We start from the raw sequence: 25139 nt of genomic DNA on the forward strand, positions 1-25139 counted from the left end.
GCTGCTGTGTCCTTATCAGATCATCCAATGAGGATAGGCTAAGAGAATTGGGATTGTTCAGATTCAAAAATATTGCAGCCTTCCAGTAACCTAAAAGGGAGCCTGCAACAGAGAGACTTTACAAGGGCAAGGGGGAATGGATTCAAACTGAATGATAGCAGACTCAGATTATACATTAAGATGAAATCCTTTGCTGTGAGAGTGGTGAGGCACTGGAATAGGTTCTCCAGAGCAGCTGTGCATGGAGGTGGAGGTGTTCAAGGCCAGGTTGGATGGGGCTCTGAAGAGCCTCTTCTAGTTGACGGTGTCCCAAGCTCACAGCAGAGAAGTAGGAACTAGGTGATCTTTGAGTTCCATTTCAACCCAGGTGATTCTATGATTCTACAACCATGGAACTTCACAGAATATACAAGGTCATTGAAAGAACACAAGTCAAGAAAGTTAAAAGGACTGAAAATTTTAAAGAGTTTACACATTTTTTTTTTAATTGCCCAAAGCTCTAGCCTAACAGTATCTTCACTATGGTGGAAGTGTCTTTTTTTTCTTACTATTTTAGGTAAGCCTGGCTGAACAGTAGAAAATCTGAAAACAAAGGTGCCAGTTTACATATTATTGACACTTCATAGCAGATTTCTGGATTAGATCCTGAAAATAAAAGTCTTCCAAACCTACTCAACTTCTTGTCATTAATGCTGAACAAGTAATTGGAGATAGAATAGGCAGATTTATTTGCAATAGAATTTTCAATTCTGGCCTGTGAATATAAAATCTAAAAAAGAGCTCAAGACACTTGCAGAAGGAAACCTTTTGTTAGCCATTAGGAGTCCAGGAATTTCTTTTCAAAGAAAAAGGTTAATGGAGTTAAAGAGCCCGTTAAAATTCACAGGCTCCCATTCACGGGCCTTTGAAGAGGCCTCAGTTAAACACTTATAGAATATTATACGACCAGAGTAACAAAGAGCTATTTGTTTTCAATAAGGAACTGCCTGGTAGGTGAATGAGGAAGCATACCCTTCAGAAGATGAAAATCAGACTGGGCAGGTTCAGAAGCTCCATGTGCAACACTGGGGTTTGCTCCAGCTGGCTTTGGCTACCTACAGTAGCAGTAGGGCTGCTTTGATTTCTGCTCTGCCTTTACCTCCACTAAGTACCACTGATTGCAGCTTAGGTCTACACAACTGAAATCAATCCTAGACTCTCACAGCTTGGAGCTCCACAAATATTATCTTTAAAATGTTTGATTCACCTTTTATAGTTAAATCATGCTGAATCTGAGGTAGTCATTGCTTTGCTTATTTTGGACGGCAGATCTAATGAAAACCAAACTGGCACTTATTGAAGAAATCAGCAGTATGTGGTCACAGACCTCCTGTGTACTTGGCTCCCACAACTTCATTGCTTCAACTCTATCAGGAACACATGGCTTAACTTTTAAAATTCAGTTTGTCCTGTATTAACTGTTTCATTTAAACAAGATCAACATTAATGAATTATGGAGCAAATTACCTTCTTTTCCAAGAGAAACAACAAGGAGCAAAGATCATGGAAAGCTCAGACATTTGGCCTCAATTCTGTCAGAACACTGGGAAAAAGACAATCTCTTGCTTTTCTGTCACCACTAAGGTTTGCAGAGGCCCTTAAATAGCATTTCTACTTATCAAAGGGCATCATTTACAACCATCCACATTTCTGTATTGAAGTCAGGATGCCAACACACCTTTACAGCAAGTACCAAAAAATTTTGATACACAACTTCTGTAGATTCTCATTATCTTCCCAAACCCTCAGTTTTCTATGACAGTCAGTTGATTTAAGAAGCTGACAGCTATTTTGTCCTGGATCATTCCTCTCTTTCCACCTCACTTCAAGATGAGCAACAACAACTGTAACATTAATTTATTGCATTTGTTACATAAATAAGACAGATACAAGCTAGTGATTATGAAATCAAAGCAGTTCATGTTAATGTTTATTACATTAGCTTTTGGTTATTCTAGAAATTCAATGTTTTCCAAAGAGGTCATTTATTTTCCTCATATTTTTCCTCATTAGGAAACAGATGTTGGAAAACTACTAGCAGGACAAGCTCTATTTAATATACAGCAACTTACAATATTTACAAAAAATTTAACAACATAAAAATCAAAGCATATTTCCCCAAACTCTCAAGGAGCACTAAGAAATCTCAAATGCAACCAGATAAGTAATGTCTCTCAAATAAATATCCATAATATCTCTCTTGTGGATGAGGTGAGCTATAGGTATCTTAGTGTAGTTGGCTATCTTAGTGATTTCTAAAACCTTTTGTAAGAGGTCTCAGAAAAGCTCTGCATTTTGCAGTTTCTGAGCTTTTAGAAACCTCCAAAAGACTACAAATTTTTTACCCAGTGCTGCTTTATGAATCTTTTTAACTTCTAATCTTATTTCTAAAATGGGAATATAACTTTATTAAATAACTAACAAAATAGAATTTCCTTCTAATAATGTAACATGTATATTACAGCTCTGGTCACAGTAGAACAGTAAATAATTAACAGTATCTGATAATATTTTTTTTAATACAATGCTTAAGTGACTCTTCACAATTCAGATTGGTCAATCTCAGCTCCAGACTTTAAAAACTGATGACAAGATTTGGATAATGAATCAAGTTGATGTAGAACTTTAGTCAAAATTATACAACTTACAAAGTCACCTACAAATCCTCATATTTTATCCAAAACCATCAAAACACTCTTTAAACATCAAGGTAAAGAAACCAGAGCTGACAAGACCACAAGGGCAACCCCTTCAAAGGTCAATTCACAGCTACCTTGTGAAGAAGAAGAGATTCATAATAATGACTAGAATGACTGTTTTCATTTTATTTTTCAAAGTGATCAATTAATTAAATGAACTGCCTACTCCCTCTCTGGTCTTCAATGGAAAAGCCACTCTTACTGTAATGCTGTATGTTTCTGGAGCCTTTAGAAAGGCTGGACAGCACTAAAGTTCCTGGAAGGAAGACCTGTTCTTATGATTCAACTTATCAATATAATTTTAGAAAAAATCCCATATTAAAAGAAACACTGTACTTACTAAACACTGCCCGATTCTTTTGTGTAAATAACATGTTATTGTCAAAGAAATTTATATTTTAGCTGGCAGAAATTAGATCAGTTTGCTGGTGATGAATTTAAACCCCAAATTCTCCCACTTTCTAGCCACTAGTATTACATACAATTTTTTATTCCAACGAATCAATAGAATTTGTTTCCTGAACATCGTATTCAAGTTAATGCACAGGATGCAATTGCACAAATTACTGTATTTCTGAACTATATAAACATTTCTAATAAGTCAAAATTTTAGGAACATTAGAGGCTGGATTTTTGACTTTAGCACTACATAAACACAAGAAAGAATTTTTATTGAATCCAACATGTCAAAGCTGGTACTTGGGGATGGGATCTGTGCAACTTCCTATTAAGAGTTTCCCACTGTGCCTTTGTCTTCCATAATTTCAGCTTTTGTGGCTGTCACACTGGCAAAGAAATTTTGGGTTTACAGTTTATCTTCCCCTCTCTATCAACTCCCAGCACACTCCTTGCTGAAGAATTTTAGGCCCAATCTCCAAAAGTATTCCTCCTTCTGGTGGCTAGATACTTCTGCTATCTGACCTGCCATTGTGTCAACTAAAATATCTTCTAAACACACCAAAAAGTGATGTCTTGAGTCTTGATCTGTGACATCTGTGATGCTCTGAGTCTTGATACAGTCAACTCTACATAATCTTTGAGGGCTGTCCATGGGGAGCTCTATCCTTGGAGGGCTGCTGATGAACCAGGCCAAGCTGGCTTTGTACTGACCACATTTTACCTGCAGTGTGATCTGGTAAAGGATCAGTTATCATTTATGGAGATGACAAAGCTTATGGAAATCACTCCTACACGTACAGCAAGCAGCTGATTAAAAGATTAAATCTTCTCCTGTTGTTTTGGTTATTAGCTTTCAAATTCTGCAGCATTCTAAAGACTGAGGTTTTTGGGGATGTATTTGTTTAGAGGGCAGCATTCATACTTTAATCTGTTTTCTCTCAGAGCCCACATCTGTAGCACTGAATCAACATGCATGGCCTTCCTCTTGTCTTCTTAAGGAAACATTAATAATGGATTTAATTATTAAACTTTGTCCATAGCATTTTAACCATGTAATACAAAACCAGCACATCAATGAACATCACGACCAACAGACCTACATTTAATGGAAAGCATTTAAAAAAGTAATAATGAAGCCTGAACTACCAAGTAAACCTTGCTGAGTTCCTGGAAGTGCAGGAACACGCGCACAGAAACAGAAATACAAACATTAGTAAAAGTCCATCTGCTTGCCTACTTGGTGCTGCTGAGATCTCCTCAATGTAATTACCATGTGCACAGCCCCCTCACTCGCCCATTCTATAGGGACAGCTCATCCAGCATCAGAGCAGGCTTTGTCTCCAAAGGGAGTTGCTAGTCTGGTGATTTAAGTTTTTCTACCACCCTCAAAGCCAGACTGTTATGTTGTTATTAGTTTCCCTGGTAAAGACAGAGAATTTATTGCTTTAAAAAGAAGCTACACAAATTATTTTTTCATTGTCATACCACTAAAAACATCCTGAGTTTCAGCTATTAAGGAAAATTAGTTTGTGCTCCAGCTGTCCTTGGTGAATGATACTGAAAGGCTGTGTTTTGTTGGTGTTGTTTTTAGCATACCTGATTGATAAAATAATCCTAGCTGTTCTCTTTTTTGTTCTCTTAATGAGAACCTCATGTGATTCCTGAGCAACATCCTAAAAAACTTAAGAGGTCAAACTAATCCCAAGTGCAAATTTAATGAATTTTACACAATTAAATCAAGGGGCTTACTTATGAAGGAAAAGCTATGAAAACTCTTAAGTTTATTTATTGAAAATCATTTTCAGATATAAGAGAGGATTTATGTCCAAAATCTGTAACTGTACATTGTTTCTGCCTACTCCAAATGTTGCACTGGTGAAGGGAACACCTTAAACAACCTTATTCAAAACTTAATATTACTGGAATTTTCCTATTTAAGTTAGGAATATACCTATGAACCAGAATCAAACACTATTTTATCTTATGCAAAGCACATTTAAACTTCATCCTGAAGTCCAAACGTCTCTACTGATACCCAAAGTGGGTGTTCCAAAACAAGCAATCACCAACTGCCTAAATAAACAGTTCGTAGCCCTGTTAAGGATACTATTATCAAAACTGGTGAAAGAGTGGACTTGGAGCAGCACAGAAACCTAAATTAGCCTGCTAAAAGCACGTAAGATTTAAATTAGTGCCTCTAGGAATACATTTATGAACAATGACGTGCTATGACTGTTCTCAAAAACAAAGACAAATGAGGCTAAACAAGGCCCATGGGTTAGAATGTGCAGATTAACAAATTACTGGTGAGTCAGCACCAAGCCTGACAGAGTTCAAGAAGTATTTGGACAATGCTCTCAGGCACATGGTGTGACTCTTGGGGATGGCCTGTGCAGAGGCAGGAGTCGGATTCGATGATCCTTGCAGGTCTATTCCAACTCAGCATATTCTGTGAGCTGTTCATACTGGTACACTTCATTTGCAGCTGGAACCAAACAATAAAAATTTCCCTTAATGTTTTGTGTGCACAAAGGTAATGCTCCAGCTTACAGAAAGTTAAGTTTTCCATTTGAAACCAGGTAAATAAACTTCTGCAGAGAAAGACTCAATCATTAAAACTATTTTCAACCTTTGAACTTGCCTGTACAACACATACAGACCACTAACGAACAAAGATAATTAACTGCACTTCTCAATGTGTAGGTTTTAAAGACAGAAATGAAAAAGTGGAGAAGTTAGAAAACAGGGAGACGCCAAGTGCATATATGACCTTGGAAGGATAAGAAGGCTCATCTTGATGTAGTGGAAGAAGGGGCAAGAGTACTAAAACAAGAGGAGGATTTCTGTCTCTGTCAAGGAGGATAACCTGACATTCTCCCCACTTCTCGCTGTTTTCAAAGTACAAAAAACCACTTCCAACTCCCAAATAAGAACCACTTCAAAAATCACACAGAGGCTGCTTGCAAAGCTGTGGAGACCCATGGGCATGTTGCACCTCTGTCTAGGTATGCCTGCATGTGTCCCTGTTTTACCTGTAATAGTCTGTTCACTAGAAGTGACCACTGTCTCTCCTAAGTGGCATATTTAAAGGCATATTTAAAAAAAGGAAAAAGGCATATTTAGGTTTCAGTCTGAGCCATGAAGTCTTGAAACCACCAAGAGGCCACATTCTTGCTTTCTACACAGATGGCCTAAATGCACCTCATGTGAAGTTCCTCTTAGGAAGGACCTAAGACTGCTCATCTGCCTACTGTCACTCACATAGCGCTGCCAAAAGCGGAGAGGGAAAAGGGATACAACAGGCTTGATGGAGTGCCATGGCCATCAAAACTTGGCAAGTTACTTTAGTCTGTAGCGCTATAAAAGACTGATGAGATTTTCCTCATTGAAAGCAGTCGCAGCTGAACCACTGAGAATCAGCCGGGGGAAAACCAAGCAGCACATATCTCAGTGAACAGTGAACCTCGGTCTGAGCCTGTGCCTAAAATAACTTCTGCATCTATCCATTGTGCAAGCTTAAATCTTGTGCAGGACCTATTCGTATTTTTAACAGTGCCAACCATAAAGCAGAGAGCTGTAAGCAGCAGCACTGCAGAGCAGGGGTTATTTGGGTTATAAAAACACCGCAGGTGGCCCATTCCAGATAAACCAGCGACTCCTTGCAAAATGCAAAGCCAACTGGTTTTATACAAGTCAGTTCCAAGAAAGCCACCTTCTTAGAAGTAAACTCTCCCAGCGCAGACAAGCTCTCAGCTAAGAAATGGCACTGGCTAGAGGTTAGCAGAGTACGTTATTTGACTTCTGGCAGAACCTCAAAGTCTTTTCCCCCTCCTGTGGTCTCCAGTAAGTAGGAAGGCGGAAAAAGAAAATCCAACTCAAAAGTGCTGAAAAGCAGCATCCTACAGCAGAGCATGCAATGACATGATTTCTCAAATTTTCCAATACCAATACTTTGTCACGCCAAAGGCTACAAATTAAACAACAGAGATATTTCTGGGACTTCTGTACAACACATTACCAAATCCAAAGGCTGCTCTTCTAGTGTTCTGTATTTATAAAGCAGAAGGCATCTTGAGTTAGTCTTGTAACTCCCTGGTATGAAGCTGAGCTACAAAACACTTAAAAAAATTTATTCATATGACAGAGCTTTGAACTCTTTCAAAGATTTAGCTTGAGAAACTGATCATATTTTAAAGCTTTCATCAGATTAATTTTTATCACTTAGTCCCATCACCTAAGTTCTCCAACAAAACAGATTTTATGTTTTTTTGGTTTTTTTTTATTTCTGTTCTCAAACACCCTGCATCTCCCACATTTGCAAAAAGTGCAGTTAACTTACACTGGTGTGAAGGTGAAGGAAAGCAGTAACATTACTAAACCACTTCAAACTAACAAACAGGTATATTCAAAACAAAATAAAAAACATCACATGAAGTATAAACATTTAAAGTACATATGAAGAATAACAGTTTAAAGGGAAAAAATTCAAACATCACCTTAAGAAGTGCATAAAAGGCAGGTCTCATTCAATACATCTAAAATTAAAATATTGGTTTTGAATACACAGAAAAGTTAATGTTTTGAAGATACAAAAAAAGCCAAGAAGAAAAAGCAACCATGCCCCAGCAGTATGAGAAGTCTGCCTTCATAACAGACAGAAAATACCAGTTGAAAAACTGAATGCTTTATGAAATTTGATTTGGGGAATGTGACCCGTTATTTTATTCTCTAAAGGAAAATCAGGGTGTAACATGGAGGAGAAAAAGAGATTAGTATATTACATGGAATGTGCAATAGAATCTTGAGCTATTCTACACCAATAAATTCTGATGAAAGGAAATTCCATTCTGGCTCTGAAAAGGCAAAGAAAACCCTAAAACCAAAACCCAAACAAAAAAAACCCCACTCAGTTCAGGAAACCACTGAAAATGATAATCTTTCCTCCAAATACACACACATGACAACTGAGCCTCATTTTTAAGAACAACATATGCAATCCAAAATTCTGTAATTCAAGAATTCTCAGAGAAGTCTGCTCCACAGTACAAAGGAAGTACATAGTTGAAAGTACACCAACAAGAATTTAACAGAACTAGGACAGAAATGTGATTGAAAATTCGTGTTTGGAAATAATTCCCCAGATTCACAAACCACTTTCCTGTTATTTAAACTTTTTTTTTAACCATTTAAGATTAACAGTGAGTGCCTCTTATAGCCTCTTTTCAAATAGTCCCTGCCCTGCAATATCAGTGACATGGAAAACTATCTCCTTATGGAAAAGGCAGAAAAAACAGATGGAGATCCATTAACTCCTCTCTGTGGTGCTCACTGTCTTTGCTTGAATAGTAATAAGGCAAGAATGTCTGTACATGACTGAGGATGACTCCAACCAGCCATCATCACCCTCTCTTGACAGCAACAGATGCATACCAAGAAGTCTAACAACTTCTTGTCAAGAATAAAGTGCTGGATTCCTAATAGGCACTCCCAGCACCCAAAAACCCACACACACACTAAATTTCACAACCCAGTTGCCAAGCAATCTTCTAAAAGTCCTTTAAAACAAGAAAAAGTAAGGCAAGAACAAGACCCTCACACTCCACTGTTGATCACAGTCCAGTTGTTCACCTTCACTCAGTCAATTAACAGTAAAGCTGCACACTGAATGTGGGACACTAAAACCACCAGAAAACATCACTTCAATATCCTTGTTTGTTTGGGTTGCTTCCTGGAGTTTTTTCCCTTTGCTTTTTTTTTTAATGACACCACACTGAAAACATTAAACTAAAGCAAAAGTTAAGGGAATTGCAGAGGGAGGGAGGGAGGGAGACCTTAGCTAAAAGTGTGCAAGAATTATAAAGTACATTAGGAAACTGCAAAAATAGTTTCCATTAGTTAAAATCCCCAGGCTTTAAGTTAGTGTTGGAAGGTTGCATGCTCGTAATACAAAATTTTACTATCCAGGGAGAAAGACATTCTAAAATCCTTTATGCATTGCATTAACTGCATTGTTGAGAACTATGACAAGACTACAACAAACTGACAAAATTAAAATGTGCTGCTGACATCAGCACATACAGCTGTGGCTTTTTACAGGCAAGTGAAAGAGAAAATAATTCTCTTCAGGAAAACACCTTTACTGTACACAAGAATTTCTTAGAGGGGGCCTGAAAAGCTTTCATTACCAGAGATGATAATAAAATAATTTTAAAAACCTCACTAAAAACTCAACCAGACATCAATCAGTGACTGATGTATTAAAAAGGGTGGCTCTGAGAAAATACTTTGGAAATAGAATTTATTTAAAATCTGCAATGAACAGAGCCCGGCCTTTATGTATTTGCTGCAAGAGAAAGGTTTGAATTACTTAGAATGAGTGTCTTTCTACTGAATTCAGTCTCTAGTATTTGGGTTTTTACTCTTTATAACCGCATCAGTGAATTCAAATTAGTTATGCAAATTAATATTCTCATTTAAACATTTGAAAATGCTTACTTTAATTCAAGTGAAAATGTCCACCAAATCCACCATGATGTCTCCAGTTAGGGCAGAGAGGAAATGGAAGCATAACGAGAATGACATTTGCCAAAACCTCAAGGTTGCTGAAGAATTTCTTGAGCCAATTGTGAAGTCTACATACTCAGTAACCTCACTGGACTTTCCTTCCATGACTCGTTAAATCGTTGCTTAAAAATTCAGACAGGTTTAAAATCAAGACTATCTTAAATCACAGAGTTCCATAGCCAAATTAAAATTACATTAAAAACTTCATTAGTTGGTTTCTTTTACATCTGCCACCTTGGACAGAATGCTAATTTCCTGTCCCTTTCTATGTGACTCATATTTCACATCCTTCAGTTGTCCTTTTCCCGTTATTAAAAAAAAAAATCTCAGCCTATTTAACCAGTCTCGAAGCAGAAAGTGTTCTATACTTGTCAATCTTTATACTGCTTCTGATTCCTACTGTATCTTCTTTGGGATTTACACAATATTTAAATATACAACACAGATTAATACACAAACACAGATGGGGGGTTCTTCTGTGTTTTTTCTTCATTCTTTTTATGGTATTTGCCCCTCCCCTATTAGGCATTACCAAGAAAAATAATAACTTTTTTTTAAAAAAAAAAAATCTGCTCAGTCAACCACTCTTTCCCCAGGTAAAGTGCAGACTTTGTTTATGAGCATCATTTTCCAATTATTTGCACCAATTTTTATCTGCCTATCATCACTATCACTCTGTGATGATCTCTGAGGAAACACTTCTGTAATTCCCAAAGATCAACTCTATCTTTATTACCCCAACTCAGTTAACACTGACAGATTTCCCCCATCCACTAGACAACCCTCTTCTCCAAACCTCTAAGGATTTTGGTTTTGATGAGCAGAAAATGACTCAGGTTTTATCAGAATTCCAAAGTAGCTGCACTGGTGGCCTCATGCCACAGTGCAAAATGTGCAAAATTTATTCCCAGTTATCTCTCTATGCAAGGACCTGTGCCCTTGCTCACAACTGATTCCTTCAGAGTTTTAGGTTGGAATTCTCATGGGTGGAAATTCTCAAAAGCAATTGCTGAGATAAAGTAGAGAAGGAAAGAAAGAAAGACAGAATGAGGAAGAGAGAGGAAAAAAAGAGGAAGAGATGAGAAAAAGAGAAAGAGAGCACGAAAGAGATCAAGAAAAGAGAGAGCAAGAGAGAACAAGAGAGAGCAAGAGAGCTCGTTATTTAGTTATATGTAGGTCACCTGAAGATGACCTTATGAAAAATGTTTCCCAATCTATCTTGGATTATTTGTGGGCAGCTAAACACTTTTAGTTTAAACAACCACTGCGACATTTACCCACTAATTTTCTGTAAAGGTCAAAGTCAGAAAAGCAGTAACATAAAAATCTCATATATGTAGCATATGTCTATTTCTGTAGCAATGTTCATTCACAGTTATTTTTTAATTTAATGACTAGACTACAATCCTTGCTTTTGAAAAAAAAACCAAACACCTCAATCAAAAATCAGCAATCTAATAAAGCATCTAAACTTTGCATATTTCAACACAAATAAATCTGCCCACCATGCTAAAATAATAACTTAAAAAATCAACCAAGTCTTCCATACATTAGTAAACTGTGTTTATAAATCAGGTATTTTGTGTTTTATCTTACCTTTTAGCCAGCCACAGCTTGGTTCCCATACAGGTAATGATGTCACTCAGTCCCTGCCGGAAGTCCAAACTAACAAACTGGTTTGATTCTAGGTATGACTGCAGCAAGTGTAAAACCTAAATAAATAAAAAAAAAAACAATTTAAGAGTTTCTAGCCACTGCTTTTCCTCCAAATAACTGAAAGATGAAACGTCGTCTACAAAATGAACATCCAATTACTCAAGGAAAAACATGCATTCACTTGGCCTCACAGCAGGCAGAATCCCTAAATCCTTAATTTGCCCCATCTTTAAAACTCATTTTTCACACAAAACAACAGAAAGTGCTAGAAGATGTTTACCTCCATGAAGTCAACCAAAGGCAACCGGATGAACCCTGCTCCTCTGGCCTTTTTCAACTTAAGCATCCCTCAACTTTCAACTTCCTTGCTGTGCCACTTGCTCCCCAGTGCCAGCACAACTGCCTGGAGAACAGACTGGCACCCTGGCACACTGGATGGAGCAGGGTTCTTTGCACTGTACAAGTACAACCAAGGAGACAGGGAAGGGAATTACCATCCATAACCACTCTGAAGTGCTGCCAGAAAAGTATCCTTATTCCTGCTCCTGAAAACTTAATTCCAGGACCCAGTCAAACACTGACCAGATAGGTTTTACAGAGCAGGGAGAAGCTCACACTTCCTTTTTCTGAGGACTGAGCTCCTGCACTGGGGTTCTGCACTTACTCCTCCAGAGTTTCATGTAAAAGCCTAATAGATATGTCCAAGCTTTGATGAGAGGAAGAATTCAAGGAATAATTCAAGAATTCAATTACCAAAATACAAAGCAAGACCACAGCTTTTTGGTCAGACAGTTAAAAAAAAAAAAAGTATGTTCTCAAAGACACTCCTTGCTATTTAAAAACAGGTTTTTCCAAGTAGCATTGAATAGATAGAAAAGTGTTAAGAAAAATTTTGCTTACAAAAAAAAATACAGTCATCTAAGCATGAGATGAAAATATTGGGTAGTATAAGAAAGCTGATGCCAACAGCACAGTGGAGAGGGGCCCTCCAAGCACCCCCCACCCCCATTATTTTGTAGTGCCCATCCTGCATGTGGCAGAGGCTGCATGACACACATTTGACACAAGTGACACCACTTGTATCATTCCACTTGGTTTTAACTTTTCCCATTCACAAACACCTTGGTGAGGCAATTTCTAAAGGGGAACACATGGAAATGTGTGTTCCACTACTGAAGCCTAATGGAAAAGATCTTACTCAGCACAAAGAATTTTGCCTTGCAGCCTCAAAATTGGAAATTCTGTTCACTTACATAGCTAAGTCACATTTACAGAAAAGGCTTCTATGCAAATAGAAAAAGTACATCCCCCATTATTTAGGGAAACTGACCATGTGCAAAATTTAGGAAGTGTAAGAGATATAATCAGACCATTTCTGAAAATACATATTGTGAGCATTTCATATGGAAACACTCTTGATATGTGAGAGTATTAGCACTTCATACTTGCGAAGTGACAATTGAATGACTAAGTTGGGGCCTTCACTCTGGGAAAAGAAAAACCCTTGTATGCAGACTTTTAGATCTCAGATCTTGATTTTCCACATTCCAGCTGTCACTTGCTCTGGGGGTTATATTTTTTTTTGTTTGTTTGCTTGTTTTGGAAACACAAGCACTGCCACATAGCATTAACTTGACACAATTTCATCTGGGTTATTTTTTGTGAAATCATTCAAGTGGAAAAACAGCTGCAGTCATTTCAAATAAGCACAAAAACAGAAGAGATGTCAAGAGACTATCTAATCCATAGAAATACTGAGACAGGATCTAAACATTCTTCAATGAAACAAATGCCTGACCATCCTAATCCTGAAAACAACCAAGCAAGCAGATTCCAGAACATGTGTATGCAACTCCTGTAGTCTTTCACCCTCAAAATCCAAACCCTTGAGGTAAGGTGCTCCTGTCCACTCCCACTCCTGCCCTCATGACAAACACCTGTTCTCTGGACACTATTCAGTCAGTCCAGATTTTTTCCTAGTGTGGCACTTATTAAACACAGAGATCCCACTGGGGCCCTTTGACAGGAACAATGAAATAAACTCCTGTCTCCTTTTGTCAGCAGGTGCTCTGTAGGCAAGACACATCCTGGAGAACTAGCTTGTCTTTTGATTTTTTTTTTTTTTTAATCTTCTGAAATCCTCCAAACTGAACATCATTCTGTTGATAGCATCTTTCTATGACGGCCTTTCTAGGATATTTTTTAACCTTTATCTTCCAAATCCAAGATCTTTTGAGTATTTATATTTTTCTACAAAACACTTTGCAGAAGTGCAAGCTTGCAAACATTTTAAAGTGTCACCAGAGATGCCTACCTTGTCCTCTCCTTTAGTCTGCTCTTTCCTGTGCAGGTGTTTGCTTATTAAAATGGTTTACATAAGTACTTACTCAAATTAACCTTCTTCATCAAAATCAATGCACTAAGCTGCCACTACTAATAGTTTCTCTGTATTTTTTGTGGCTTGCCCTTAATGCCTGTTAAGTCATAGACACAACAGAAGAAGAACAAAAATAGAAAATAATATTTATGCAGAAGCTCTTATTGCTTTTTATATCCTCTGCTAATTGAAAACAATTTGGTGCTTTAACCTTTACAATTTTATTCTTCTGTGCTTGTATTAATTTCCAGGAATGACAATGGATTTGCCTCTAAGGAATAATATAAAATCTGTTACACAATTATGAAGGGGCTATCATATTTTTTCCTAGCAGCCTAAATTAATTTAATCTCTTCAGCTCTGAAAACAACTCTTAAAGTGCCTTCCATGTAGATTTAGAAGTAGTTTGATAGTTCAAGCTAAAGGTCTTGAAAGAGAAAGAACTGTGTATACTAAGGAGGTAAAACTGGTGGATTTAAATTTGTCCAGGTAGGAAATCCAATATTGAAAATGCAACCAAAACTCCTCTGGAGTTAATTCTTTGTATGAACCAATCCTTTCAATACTATTCAGATGGTAAAAATCATGGGACATGAGCCCTCTTTAAACAGTAGAATTAGAAGGTACAACTCTTGAGAGTTTGATGCACTCTTGAAAAGTGCTTGCATTTGAAAGAAAATGTTCAACTACAATTTAGCCTGTTCTGACTTTTTCTGACATACACAAAATCCTAATTTTCTTGTCATTTCACTGCAAGCCCTCTATCTTTTATTCAGGCGCCTTCACCATATTTTAGACACCTGGAAAGCTTTCCCCACAAAGAAATTATTTTCTCAGCCTGAGATTTTAGAATGCCTAAGCTAAAGTGGAAATTGTAATTAACATCAGTATGTTTTATACAAAGCCTTACTTTATGTAAGCTAAAACCAGAGTCAACCAAACAAGCAACGTGTAAAAGTAAACCTCAGTAGTTCTTCACTTCCATCACATGTAACATATCGTTCTTTGGCTTCCATGATCTAAGACTACAAACCAGAAAATGAGGAGTTTGCCAGTCTGCACGAGGAGGTAGCAAGTTTTATGAGACTGTTTTGATATAGTTAATAAAATAGACAGGCTTTCCCGTGCGTGGCTCTCCTCAAGTCCAAAATACTACATGATTTAAAATCCTCTGCTGAATTCCTCACACATAAATGCAGTGAGGTCATGGTGTTCCTTCTGTATGTGGCTTTTTTTTTTTTTTTATTACGCAAAGGCAATATATTAAGGAATTTTTTTTTTAAAGGTAGTTTTACCAAAGATTTACACTATCTGTGGAGTAAGGTTTATGCTGGCTGACAGTGGTTCTCTTTAACAGATACAACACTTCACTGAGACAAAGTATTGTTTGTAGTTCTGTGGAATTGTGCATTAAAGCTGGCAAGTTCATGGATGCCCAGAAACCTTTTCCTCCCCTATGCAGGAGCCAGGATAATACACTAACAGCACAGCAGAGACTGTCCATCAACATGGACAAGAGTTGTTAAAAAAGTGCAAGCCATGGGAAGTCCAGATACTTGGATACATGATGGGATATCTGAGACCACTCAGTTGACAAGGTGCTAACTCTGAGTCAGCACGTCCTAAGCAGCTGCAGGTAAAACCTCCTGCATGGGAGGACTACTTAATGCAAAACAGACAAAAAAAACCCCAAACAAACGCCACCAAGCCAGCCCAGGTGTGACACTATATCCTAATGAGCAAAACCCAAGGACTCGGCATGCCAAAAGCCAAGTTCTTCTCTGCAGCCATTCCCAACTTCCAGTACCTTCCTTAGAGTTGCCAATGTTTCACCCTGGTTTTTCAGCTGTAGAAGCCTCAAGAAAAGGAGAAAAAGCAGAGAAGGGTAGGAGAAGGAAGAAAATAAAAGGAAGAGACAGCTTGGTTTCCTGCTGTTCAATCAGCACACGTATCCTTCTGTCCTGTTCACATCCATCCCACACCCAAGAGCGTGCTTTCAGATGCAACGTTTCTGTCACCCTGTCCTGACATGAGAAAGTTGAGTGTTTTCTTTCTACACAGGCAGGCTTTAAGATGTAACATCTGCTATTTTCAAAGTGTTCATTTTGGATGATTAAATGAAAAAAAATGCACAATGCTTTTTTTAAGATAAAAACAAATACTTAAATGGTTAGACATCAGCTAAGTCAAAAATGTAAATCAGCAAGAGACATTTTTTCCCCCGCACTAACTTTGATATGATATGCAGCAGATCATTATCTTTAGCAGCTCTCATACCAGCTTATATTGCTGGGAAATACATAATTAAAATAATGAAGCAATGTAGTGATGGAGGAAAACTTGTATCAAACACAAAATTTAGCTAGCGCAAATTTATTTTGGTGGCAAGAGCTCTCCTGCATACATACAGAGACATTGCAAATGCAGCACAACTTTTCAATAGCCACAAAGTTGATCTAGCATGACACACTTTCTAACAAATTAAAATTACATTTCATAGAATTAGCAATAATTTTCTAGAAGGAACTAAAGTTTCTGAAATTCATAATAAACTTTTAATTTCCGACATAAAACCATGATTAGGTGGGGTACATGAGCACATGTCTGCACTTGAAAGAAAGCACAGCCTTCAGCATGTTGCTGCACCAAGTGCCTTTTTCAAACAATGAGATTTTCCAAGAGCAGGTTATCCAGTCGCACACTTCTCAGTGAAGTAGCAACATTGAGCTTTCCTCCCCCCTTATGATGACCCGAAGCAACAAAAATTTTTTCATGCATGCCCTCTGCTATGTTAAGTATACAGTACAAATATTCACATTCCTAAGTGCAAAACTGAAACAATGCTCCCAGTGTACACTGCAGTGTTTACTGGGGGGAAAAAAATACAAACCAAAAAACCAAACTGACATCACCCAAAACTTAACATTCTCAACACATATCCTTTAACTCTCTAAAAAAAATACAAAGAATACAGATTTTTCAGCAGTTGAAAGAAAACCCTGTGTAAATACTCAGCTTTCAAAAATATGCTACTCAACAAGATATGAAGGTTGAAATAACACGGGAGGGCAAAAAAAAAAAAAGAAAGGTGTTTGCAAAACGCCAGCAGTAAGAAGATTTACTGAGCTAAATAGTTTTCTGAACAGTCCCATCAAAAGCTTTCACCTGAATATTAACATGCTAGTAAAAAGCCTTAATAGTTTATTTATTTTTCCTTCTCTCATTTAAAGGCAGATAAAATTTTATTCTTCTATGATAAATACAACTGCCAAGTAATCTCTGTATTCTGAAATTTACATCCAATGTTTTTTTTACTGCAACCATGTAGATAAAACCTGGCAAGCTGCTGTGACAGGTGAATGCATTTTTATAAGTATGATAAAAAGTTCAAAGTTAAAATAATTAGCTCTAGGGAAAAACAAGTCTTTAAAATCCCCTTTTTTTCTTAAAGATGAAAAGCACCAGTGTGATAATTACAATGGGACTAAAAATTTCATCGACTCCCCACCTGTTTTCCAATAAGATATCCACACAAAAATAGATAGGAGAGTTTATAACTATCTGCTTACCATCCTGCTCTGTCAAAAATTGGTACTTGTAGAAAAGAAATATAATGTTTTATCACCAGAGTATGGTACAAATACGGTGTCTGCAGTCCATGCTGATCTGCCAGACAAAAGCAGCCAGGCACATTGCAGAGTTTAAAATGATCCAGAACCATGGAGCACAAAGGTGCTGCACCAAGCACTGCTGGTGGCACCTGTGCTCTGTGTCCTCATGACCCAGACTCCATCACACTGAGGTTTAACAACTCTGTGGACATATCAACTCTATTATAGTCATTAAGGATTCTCTTCACCTGAGGTATTTAATTATGAAAGAAGTTCTTATCTGGTGCTTGTGAGAGAGAGTAAATATTCTGAATTTATTTCCCCATTTAAAAGGCAATATACTGAATAGGAATTTCAAATGTTTATCAATTATCTTGTCACCCACAAACAAATGTGTTAGAAAAGCCATCATTCTTCTCACAGTCCTAGATCATTTAGATATACCAAATCATTATAGCATCACCCCTTTGTTTCTTCCATTTCCTTTCTTAGAAGTCTTTCATTACATAACAGTAGTTTCACAACTAACAGATCAGATTGTTATTTTTGCCGGAAATACATTATGTGATTGCATGCAGATATTGCTTAAATTTGTTTTTGTATGGATTAATAAATGCAGTCTGAGGTTCAACAATTTCCTTCTGCAAATAATTTAATGAAAACTGTATAAAATCTTTTCCTTTCTTTAAAGCAACTGCTGGCTCACAATTCAATTCTTCCAGAATTTTAGCTTTGTTTTGTCAGCACATTTCATTATCTAATTACCCCATTTTGCTTTATTATTCATGAGAAATTATGGCACTTGAATCCTTCTTCCAAATATATCCACCAAAATTCATGAAGCTGGGTTTAAACATTAATTAAAAGTTGTTTTGATTGAAATGAAGGCAAGTATGTTTTGATTGAATTAAGAAGTAAAAAAAAAAAGACTAGAAAACATCGAAATTAATGAATAAAAACACAATACCAGTTAACTCTGTAGAACTCAGCAAGAATAACAAAGCTATTTAATCACCTGAAAATTATGAATGTGGCATAACTAATGAAAGTTATAAGATACTGAAAAATAGCAAAGTTGCTTTCTTCTCCATGATAGACATGTATCATAAAACATCCATCACTAAAAATGTGTTCATCACATTTAAGATAAATGCAGTTTTGCCTAAAACAAGCCCAACAAAATGTGAAATTTCACAGATCAAAATTCTTGCGATACAATTTTTATTAGGTTTTTCTCCAGGTTTTTCTTCCTATTTCAGCCTGATAAAACTGAACTGAAGCTTAAAATTCATGCACATGCCTCAAAATTTTCATCAGGAGAAAACAAAACAGTGAGAAGTTTGCTGCTAGGAAATAACAGATTCATTTTACTTGGAAGACCCAGCTGAATCTTCTCTTAGAAGTACATGGATTGCCTACTCACACAGAAAGCCAAGATGACGTCTCACTTTATCATTATTAGGACTTTTTTTAGCATTAGGATATAAGATACTTTTTAAGCTGTCATTCAACTACAGGTACATGTGCTGGGCAGAGAAACTCACCCAGAAGGACTGGCTGATGAGCCAAGAGAAAACCCCAAAAAGCAGGCAGGGCTAAGAAAAGGCAGATCTGCCTGATGAGCCAAAGAAAGAAAAGGCAGACCTGAGTGGGTCTCACACCCATCCTCACAAGCAGCCAGCCTGACCAGAGATGAAGGAGGCTGCTGTGGAGCTGCTGGCATTTCCACTCTCTGGAAACACCCCTATCATCTTCCCACAGCATGTAACCAAACCCATATGTCTAGAGAAATGAACAAACTAGGCTGGTGGGAGCAGTTTAAGATTGTTCTCAGCCTCCATTTCTGATCAGAACAGCAGGAAGGATACAATGAAGTCTCTTCTTCCAAATCTATACTCTGTCATCCTAAAACCCCACCTGTCACTGTCTTAATCCAGCTACCTCACAGGATATAAAGCCACACACATACACATCCAAGCTTTCTTTTCCCTCTTCCTTCTTTCTTGAGAGGAAGCAGTAAAACAATTTGAAATTATTTTTTCCCAGGCTGTCTTCACAACAGCTCTCCTGTACATACCCACATGAAGGAAACAAATACAAATAAAAGACCAAGGCATTCCTGTTTACTGAGGAATATTTACAATTAGGAAGAATATTGTCAGCTACCCCACTGACACAAAGAAGCTGACATGGTGAGAGACACAGTATGAACATGTTTATCAAGAGTGCTCAGAAGTACACTGCCACTTGACCCCGCATCTCTGCTGGTTTCAGCAGAGGTGATCTTCTGCCTCAGGAATGTCTCCATTAGCACACAAGCTGAGAAAATAATTAGAAATAAGCTAAATCAATCTGATGCTTTTAGTTCCCAAGTTCAATTATAAAATAAAGTGAAGTAAAGCTTGAAGCTACAGAAAACAATTTATTTCTCTTAACTAATGATTTTAAACTTACAGAGGAGAAAATATATATACAGATCTCTCTCAAACACAAGAAAAATATTCAGTATTTTTATTGTCTGAGGAATAATTTGATACATGAAAAGTCCCAGTGCACCTCACTATAACCATGGTAATAAAAAAAAACAAGAGGTGGCATCTTTCAAGGTTATATTACAACTTCAGAAAGCTTTTCCCCGTTCGTACATTGTCAGTCATAACCTGTGACTGTACATGTCTCTGTGCATGAGGATCAACCTCCATTGCTGCTTATTTACAAGAATTTTATCACTATTAATGGCTCAGTTTGCATCTGAGGAACTCAATATTAGCAACTGCACTGTTTTGTTTGAACTCCTACACTTCAAAGCCAGCTGAACTTAGGTAAGATTGATTGCTCTTCCACAGCAGCGATTGCTGCACCTGAGTACAAACAATATGGCAAATGTCCTTCCCTTAAGGAAAATTCTCACACAGTTAGATGCAGGTAAAAAGGGGAACATCAAGGGCTGGAGCAATGCAGATCCATCACACGCCATCCATGTTGGCACCCCAGCTCAAATGCCAAACTCCTCTGACACACAGCAACACAGCTGAATGCAAATAAAACTCACAAGAATTCTCCTCTGTCAAAGCTATCCCTATAAAAGGGGATGCAATGAAAGTAACTTTATGTCTAGACAGCATAGCTGATGGATAGGCTTAACTTGCAGATAAGTTTGACTCAATTCCAAGTATAAACATTAATAATGAGTTCAGCTTTACAAGGGTAGTACATAAGACAATAGAAAAAAGTAATGTGCATTTAATGCAAACTCTTTTTCTTTTTTCTTCTTTTATTAGAGTAACTTCTAGAAATTAATTTGTGTGAGAGGATCCCACTTAGCTGCAATATGTGAGAAAAAGACAACAGTCAACCCAAGAGCCCTCCTGTATTTTCAGTCTCACTGGACTACATGGCAGCACTGTTCAGCCCAGCTGCGTGTGGATCCAGCCACTTTCCAACAATGAAGATCATCTGAGAGGAAAGAGGGCTGGCTCCCTGAAATACACAACATCTCTCTACTTATTTTCCATGAGTGATGCAGAAATAAAGCTTTTACTTATGCAAACACATCTTGTTTCTCAATATAACCTCCCTCTCCCATATTATAAAATATTATTGAATGAAGTCTTGCAGGCAAGGAAACAGAGATTAAGTGATTTGTTTGAAATACACAAAGGATGCATCTCAGAGACAGACAATTCATATCCTATAAGTTCCAGTTCATAGATAGTAGGCATGTGCATGAGAATTTACAGGGGGAGAAAAAAAAGTCAAAATTATGCTTTAAGTATACTTTTTTGGAAGCATTTGGCTCTTCAGAAAACACAGAGGGAAGAATACCTAAGTATCAGTATGATATAGATTGTACAACCAAAACTGCATTGAAAATATCAACAGTATTTCCTCAGAGTTTGGTCAGTTTTGGACCACTGATCTTTCTGAAGTTTTTGAAACTAGGAAGTTCATAGAAACATAGAAAACTCACAGTGAAGTTTAAACTACAGCAAATACATGAATCATGCTACTGCTGAAGATCAGCAGATTTTTGCCTTACACATATGGACAAGCTATTTATAAATTTTCACTTCCCATCAGGCTCAGCATGATGTCAGCTTACAATAACAAGTTAATGTTAATGTTTTCCAGTAATTTCCACAGTGCCATTTAACTGCAAGTGCCCCAGCCAAGGTAAACTTAAGGGCAAGGAAAGGGCTAACTGCATAATCAGAGAGCAACGTTAATGAATTTTTCATCTCTGCTTTGAACATTTGGAATTCTACCTGCAATGTATTTGCCTTTTGTTCCCACAGTTTAATCTCACTAGTCAGCTGATTACATCTCCCCCAAACGGCTGAAGTATTCCTTCTGATTTTAATTAGTGACAATGCTTCATCGCCTTGTGGATTTTTTCCCCAGACAAACAAGCATCCTACGCTATTGCAGCAAATGCCAAACTCAAAGCTATCAAACATCTTCCAAGCCCTGGTAAGATCATGCACTTTGTTTTACAATCAGCAGCACCACAGCAGATGAACACTGCCTTTGTGAATTCACCAGTAACAGACAATATCCAGAATAAAATGATGACATTTCCTGGGACTCTTCTCTTCAGAGAGTCAGAAAGATCTGTTCTTTATTGCTATTTTTCCCCCTTCTCTCTTCCACTTGCATGCAATTGATATGTTTTTGACATAAGGGAATGTCAACAGAAACAGCTTTTATGTCAGAAAAGAATTTTTTGAAAAACAAGTTCTTCCAACACTTTCCCTTACTCAAGACCAGCTTCACCAACATTTGCACATGCTTGCCTCTGATTTTATTATCCCAGAGGAGTACAGCTGTCTCATTGTCTCTAAGAACAGTTTTTTAAAGCCCCTTAACCCTCTACTCAGCTTTGGATATTGAACTGCACAGAGGTTGTTGCCTTCTGAACACACTGGTGCCAGTGGCAGATGTTACCATCAACAACACAGCCTGCTGAAGTTTGACAATTTCAAACATCCTACCCAGGTTTCTAATGAAAGCAAGCTCCCTTCAGTCACATCAATTAGGTCAGCAGAACCTGATACTGAAATTGGAATATTTAAATTTATTTAAATAACATCCAAATACTTAAGTCTTATTTGGTTTTGCTGAAATGGCTCCAAGAGGACCACCATCTGACCTGTGGCAGCTGCAACACCCAGCAGCCACAGGACTAGTGATGATCAGCTGCATGTGGACAGCTGTGCACAAGCTGTTTGCAGAGCATGAACCTACACAAATCCTCTGGCATTAGGATTTGTGTAGGCTCAAAATCCTCAAAACTGGCAATGAGAACAAGTAGGCACTCATTTCACTAAATGCCAGATTGGCTCAAGGCAGCTGAAAACCACCTTGCATGAGCAATGGAAGGGACTATTAGGATACTTCATACCCTTTTTCATTCAAACAAACACCAAACACAAGTGGTAAGAGTATCTCAATGGGTTCTTCACTACGTTATCCCTTTAAAATCAGTACCAATCCGGTCGTGCTTGTGTTCACCTCCACCCACCACTCCACAGGCCATGTCCTGTCACTTCTGAATTTTACCAGGGGCTGGAATTGCAAAATCACCCACTAAAATCAACAGTTTCTTTAGTGAATAGATTAAACACTTTATTTTACTACCTTTAGATAAACTAAACAAGAATCCAATGAAAGCCTGTGGTTTCAAGTAACTTCACAGTCTGAATTTGGCAGAACAGAAATGAGTGGAAGGCATTGCTACCCCTACTCATGTTTCCAGTACTTTGTTCATAATCTCTGCTACAAAGCAGCTAAGAGGTGCCACACTCTGAATGACTCCTCAGCACACAGATCTTGTGTGCATCTCCCTTATCATTTTTAGAGAGGTGCCTGCTCCATACCCTGTCCTCAATCCTGGTCACAAAGTATCCACTGGTTATCAACAGATTATGCTGGGGATTGACAGTTTATGTTGAAGAATCATACGATAAAGCTGCATAATTTTTTTTTGTTTTTAAGCAGAAAAATTTACTAAAGAGCTAATATTACAATAAAGCACATATAACAGTATGAAGTATGACTGCTTCAAACACTGAGAATATTTCAATTTGGCAAAAAAATACAACAAAATGAACTAGTAAGAACATGTCATAAATTAGGGAATCCACAGAAGTAGTTTAAGAGTCTATTCAAATTCCACAAGATTCCATGGTTTAACTGCACTTGGAAAAACAAAATAACTTTGAAACCAAGCTTCCTCTTCCCCTCTCCAAACACCATTATGCACTTTCTGTGGACTTGATCAGTCTTGCTGGCTTTACAATACATTAAAAATTATCAATGAGCTGCAAAAGGGGAGCCCACCTATTTATAAATTTATTTACTTGATGTTAAGGAGGATGAGCTCTCTTCTAGTTACAGATAACAGAGTAAAAGATATTTGTTAAGCAAGTTAAAAGGTAAAAATAAAATACTTAATGGTGGTATTACAGTTTTCACTACATAAACTTGTGAAGAGTTGCCCTACAGACAGCATTGATTACAATACAGTAGCAATACTGAGTATAAATGCTTGATATTATAAACCATGAAAGAAATAGAAAAATTCCTCAAATTTACCACCTTTGTTTTAGTTACTGTACAAACTGTGAAAATTTCATACTTGTCACCCAAAATAATCCATTTTACTTACAAGAAACCAGGCTAATTAAAAAAAAAGACCCAAATCAAGTTTGTCTAATTCAGTTCTGTGACAACACCTCCTGCTCACAGCAGCGCAATGGAATGGCATCATCCAGGGACACCTCCCAAGTGCTTATACTTCTAAAATTGAAGACTGAAACTGTTTTGAGGATTTTTGTGGTGCCTAATCATGGTGCTGTAATTTTATTCAACAAACTTGTCTGTGCAAAACCCCAGGGATTTTTTTTACATAGATAACCCGATTACAGGGCTCGTTCATGACTAAACACAAAAATATACAACTGACTCCCAGCTTCCAAACCTTTCTTCCTGTTGCCATATCCAATGTTTATAAGTATCACTGATATAAAACTGAATTAAAAGATAACATGTGAATGGAACATTAATTCCTCTGAAAGGAAAAGGCTGATGGAAAAAACATTAGCAAGACTCAACTACTGAAAGAGCTGATGGAAGAAAGTGTTAAAAGCTGTGGTGGTTACAAACATCTCACTTTCTGAGAAAATCTAATAGCCTATTGCACTCTGAGAGAAAAAAACCAAGAAGTTACTGCTGTAATAGTTTGAGACATGATCAGTTTAGGAACATTTGCAGCTTAACTTAAGAAATATTTAGGATGAGATCATTTATTTGGACCATGTGATCACAGAACTTCAAAAATTCAGCTTTACAGGAAATTAACTTCTTCAACTGTTCACAAAGTGCCACATTATGAAAGCCTGAAAACAGCTTTAAATGTCATTAGAACTATTAACTCTTGTGTCAAATTGGATTAAATACAATGCTATATATTCAATGTATCTGTTTGAAAGACTAACTTAAACAATTTTTTTTCTTCTCCCTACAATAGGGCTTTTCAGAAAAATGAAAAATTATGACAATAAAACAACCCTAAGAGCTATGTTACTCTGTAGTTATATTTCCTTCTTTAATACTCTATCACTTTTACTAACACTTCCTATTTTTTTTTTTTTAGAGAAAACAATATTCTCCTTTTATTGCTAAAGGCAGTATGATGTTTCAAAGATAGGACTTTTTTTCCTCACCAGTGATCACTGAGTACCAAGAGGCCATATTGTGCATATTTCAAAACCAGTTAAACACAAAAAGCTTATT

The 25139-nt window shown here is 37.2% G+C and overlaps 1 protein-coding gene across 2 annotated transcripts in view; it reads right to left on the minus strand.

The window, feature by feature from the left end:
• The window catches only part of THADA (THADA armadillo repeat containing), a 151757-nt gene that overhangs the window by 49255 nt on the left and 77363 nt on the right, over window positions 1–25139 (minus strand). For both annotated transcript variants that reach the window (XM_021526433.2, XM_021526432.3), the window contains exon 30: window positions 11298–11413. In XM_021526433.2, the coding sequence (XP_021382108.2) occupies window positions 11298–11413 (116 nt within the window). The remainder of the gene's footprint in view (window positions 1–11297; window positions 11414–25139) is intronic.

Source organism: Lonchura striata, chromosome 3 (genome assembly GCF_046129695.1).
Source record: "Lonchura striata isolate bLonStr1 chromosome 3, bLonStr1.mat, whole genome shotgun sequence".
In the NCBI taxonomy this organism is placed as follows: Eukaryota; Metazoa; Chordata; class Aves; order Passeriformes; family Estrildidae; genus Lonchura; species Lonchura striata.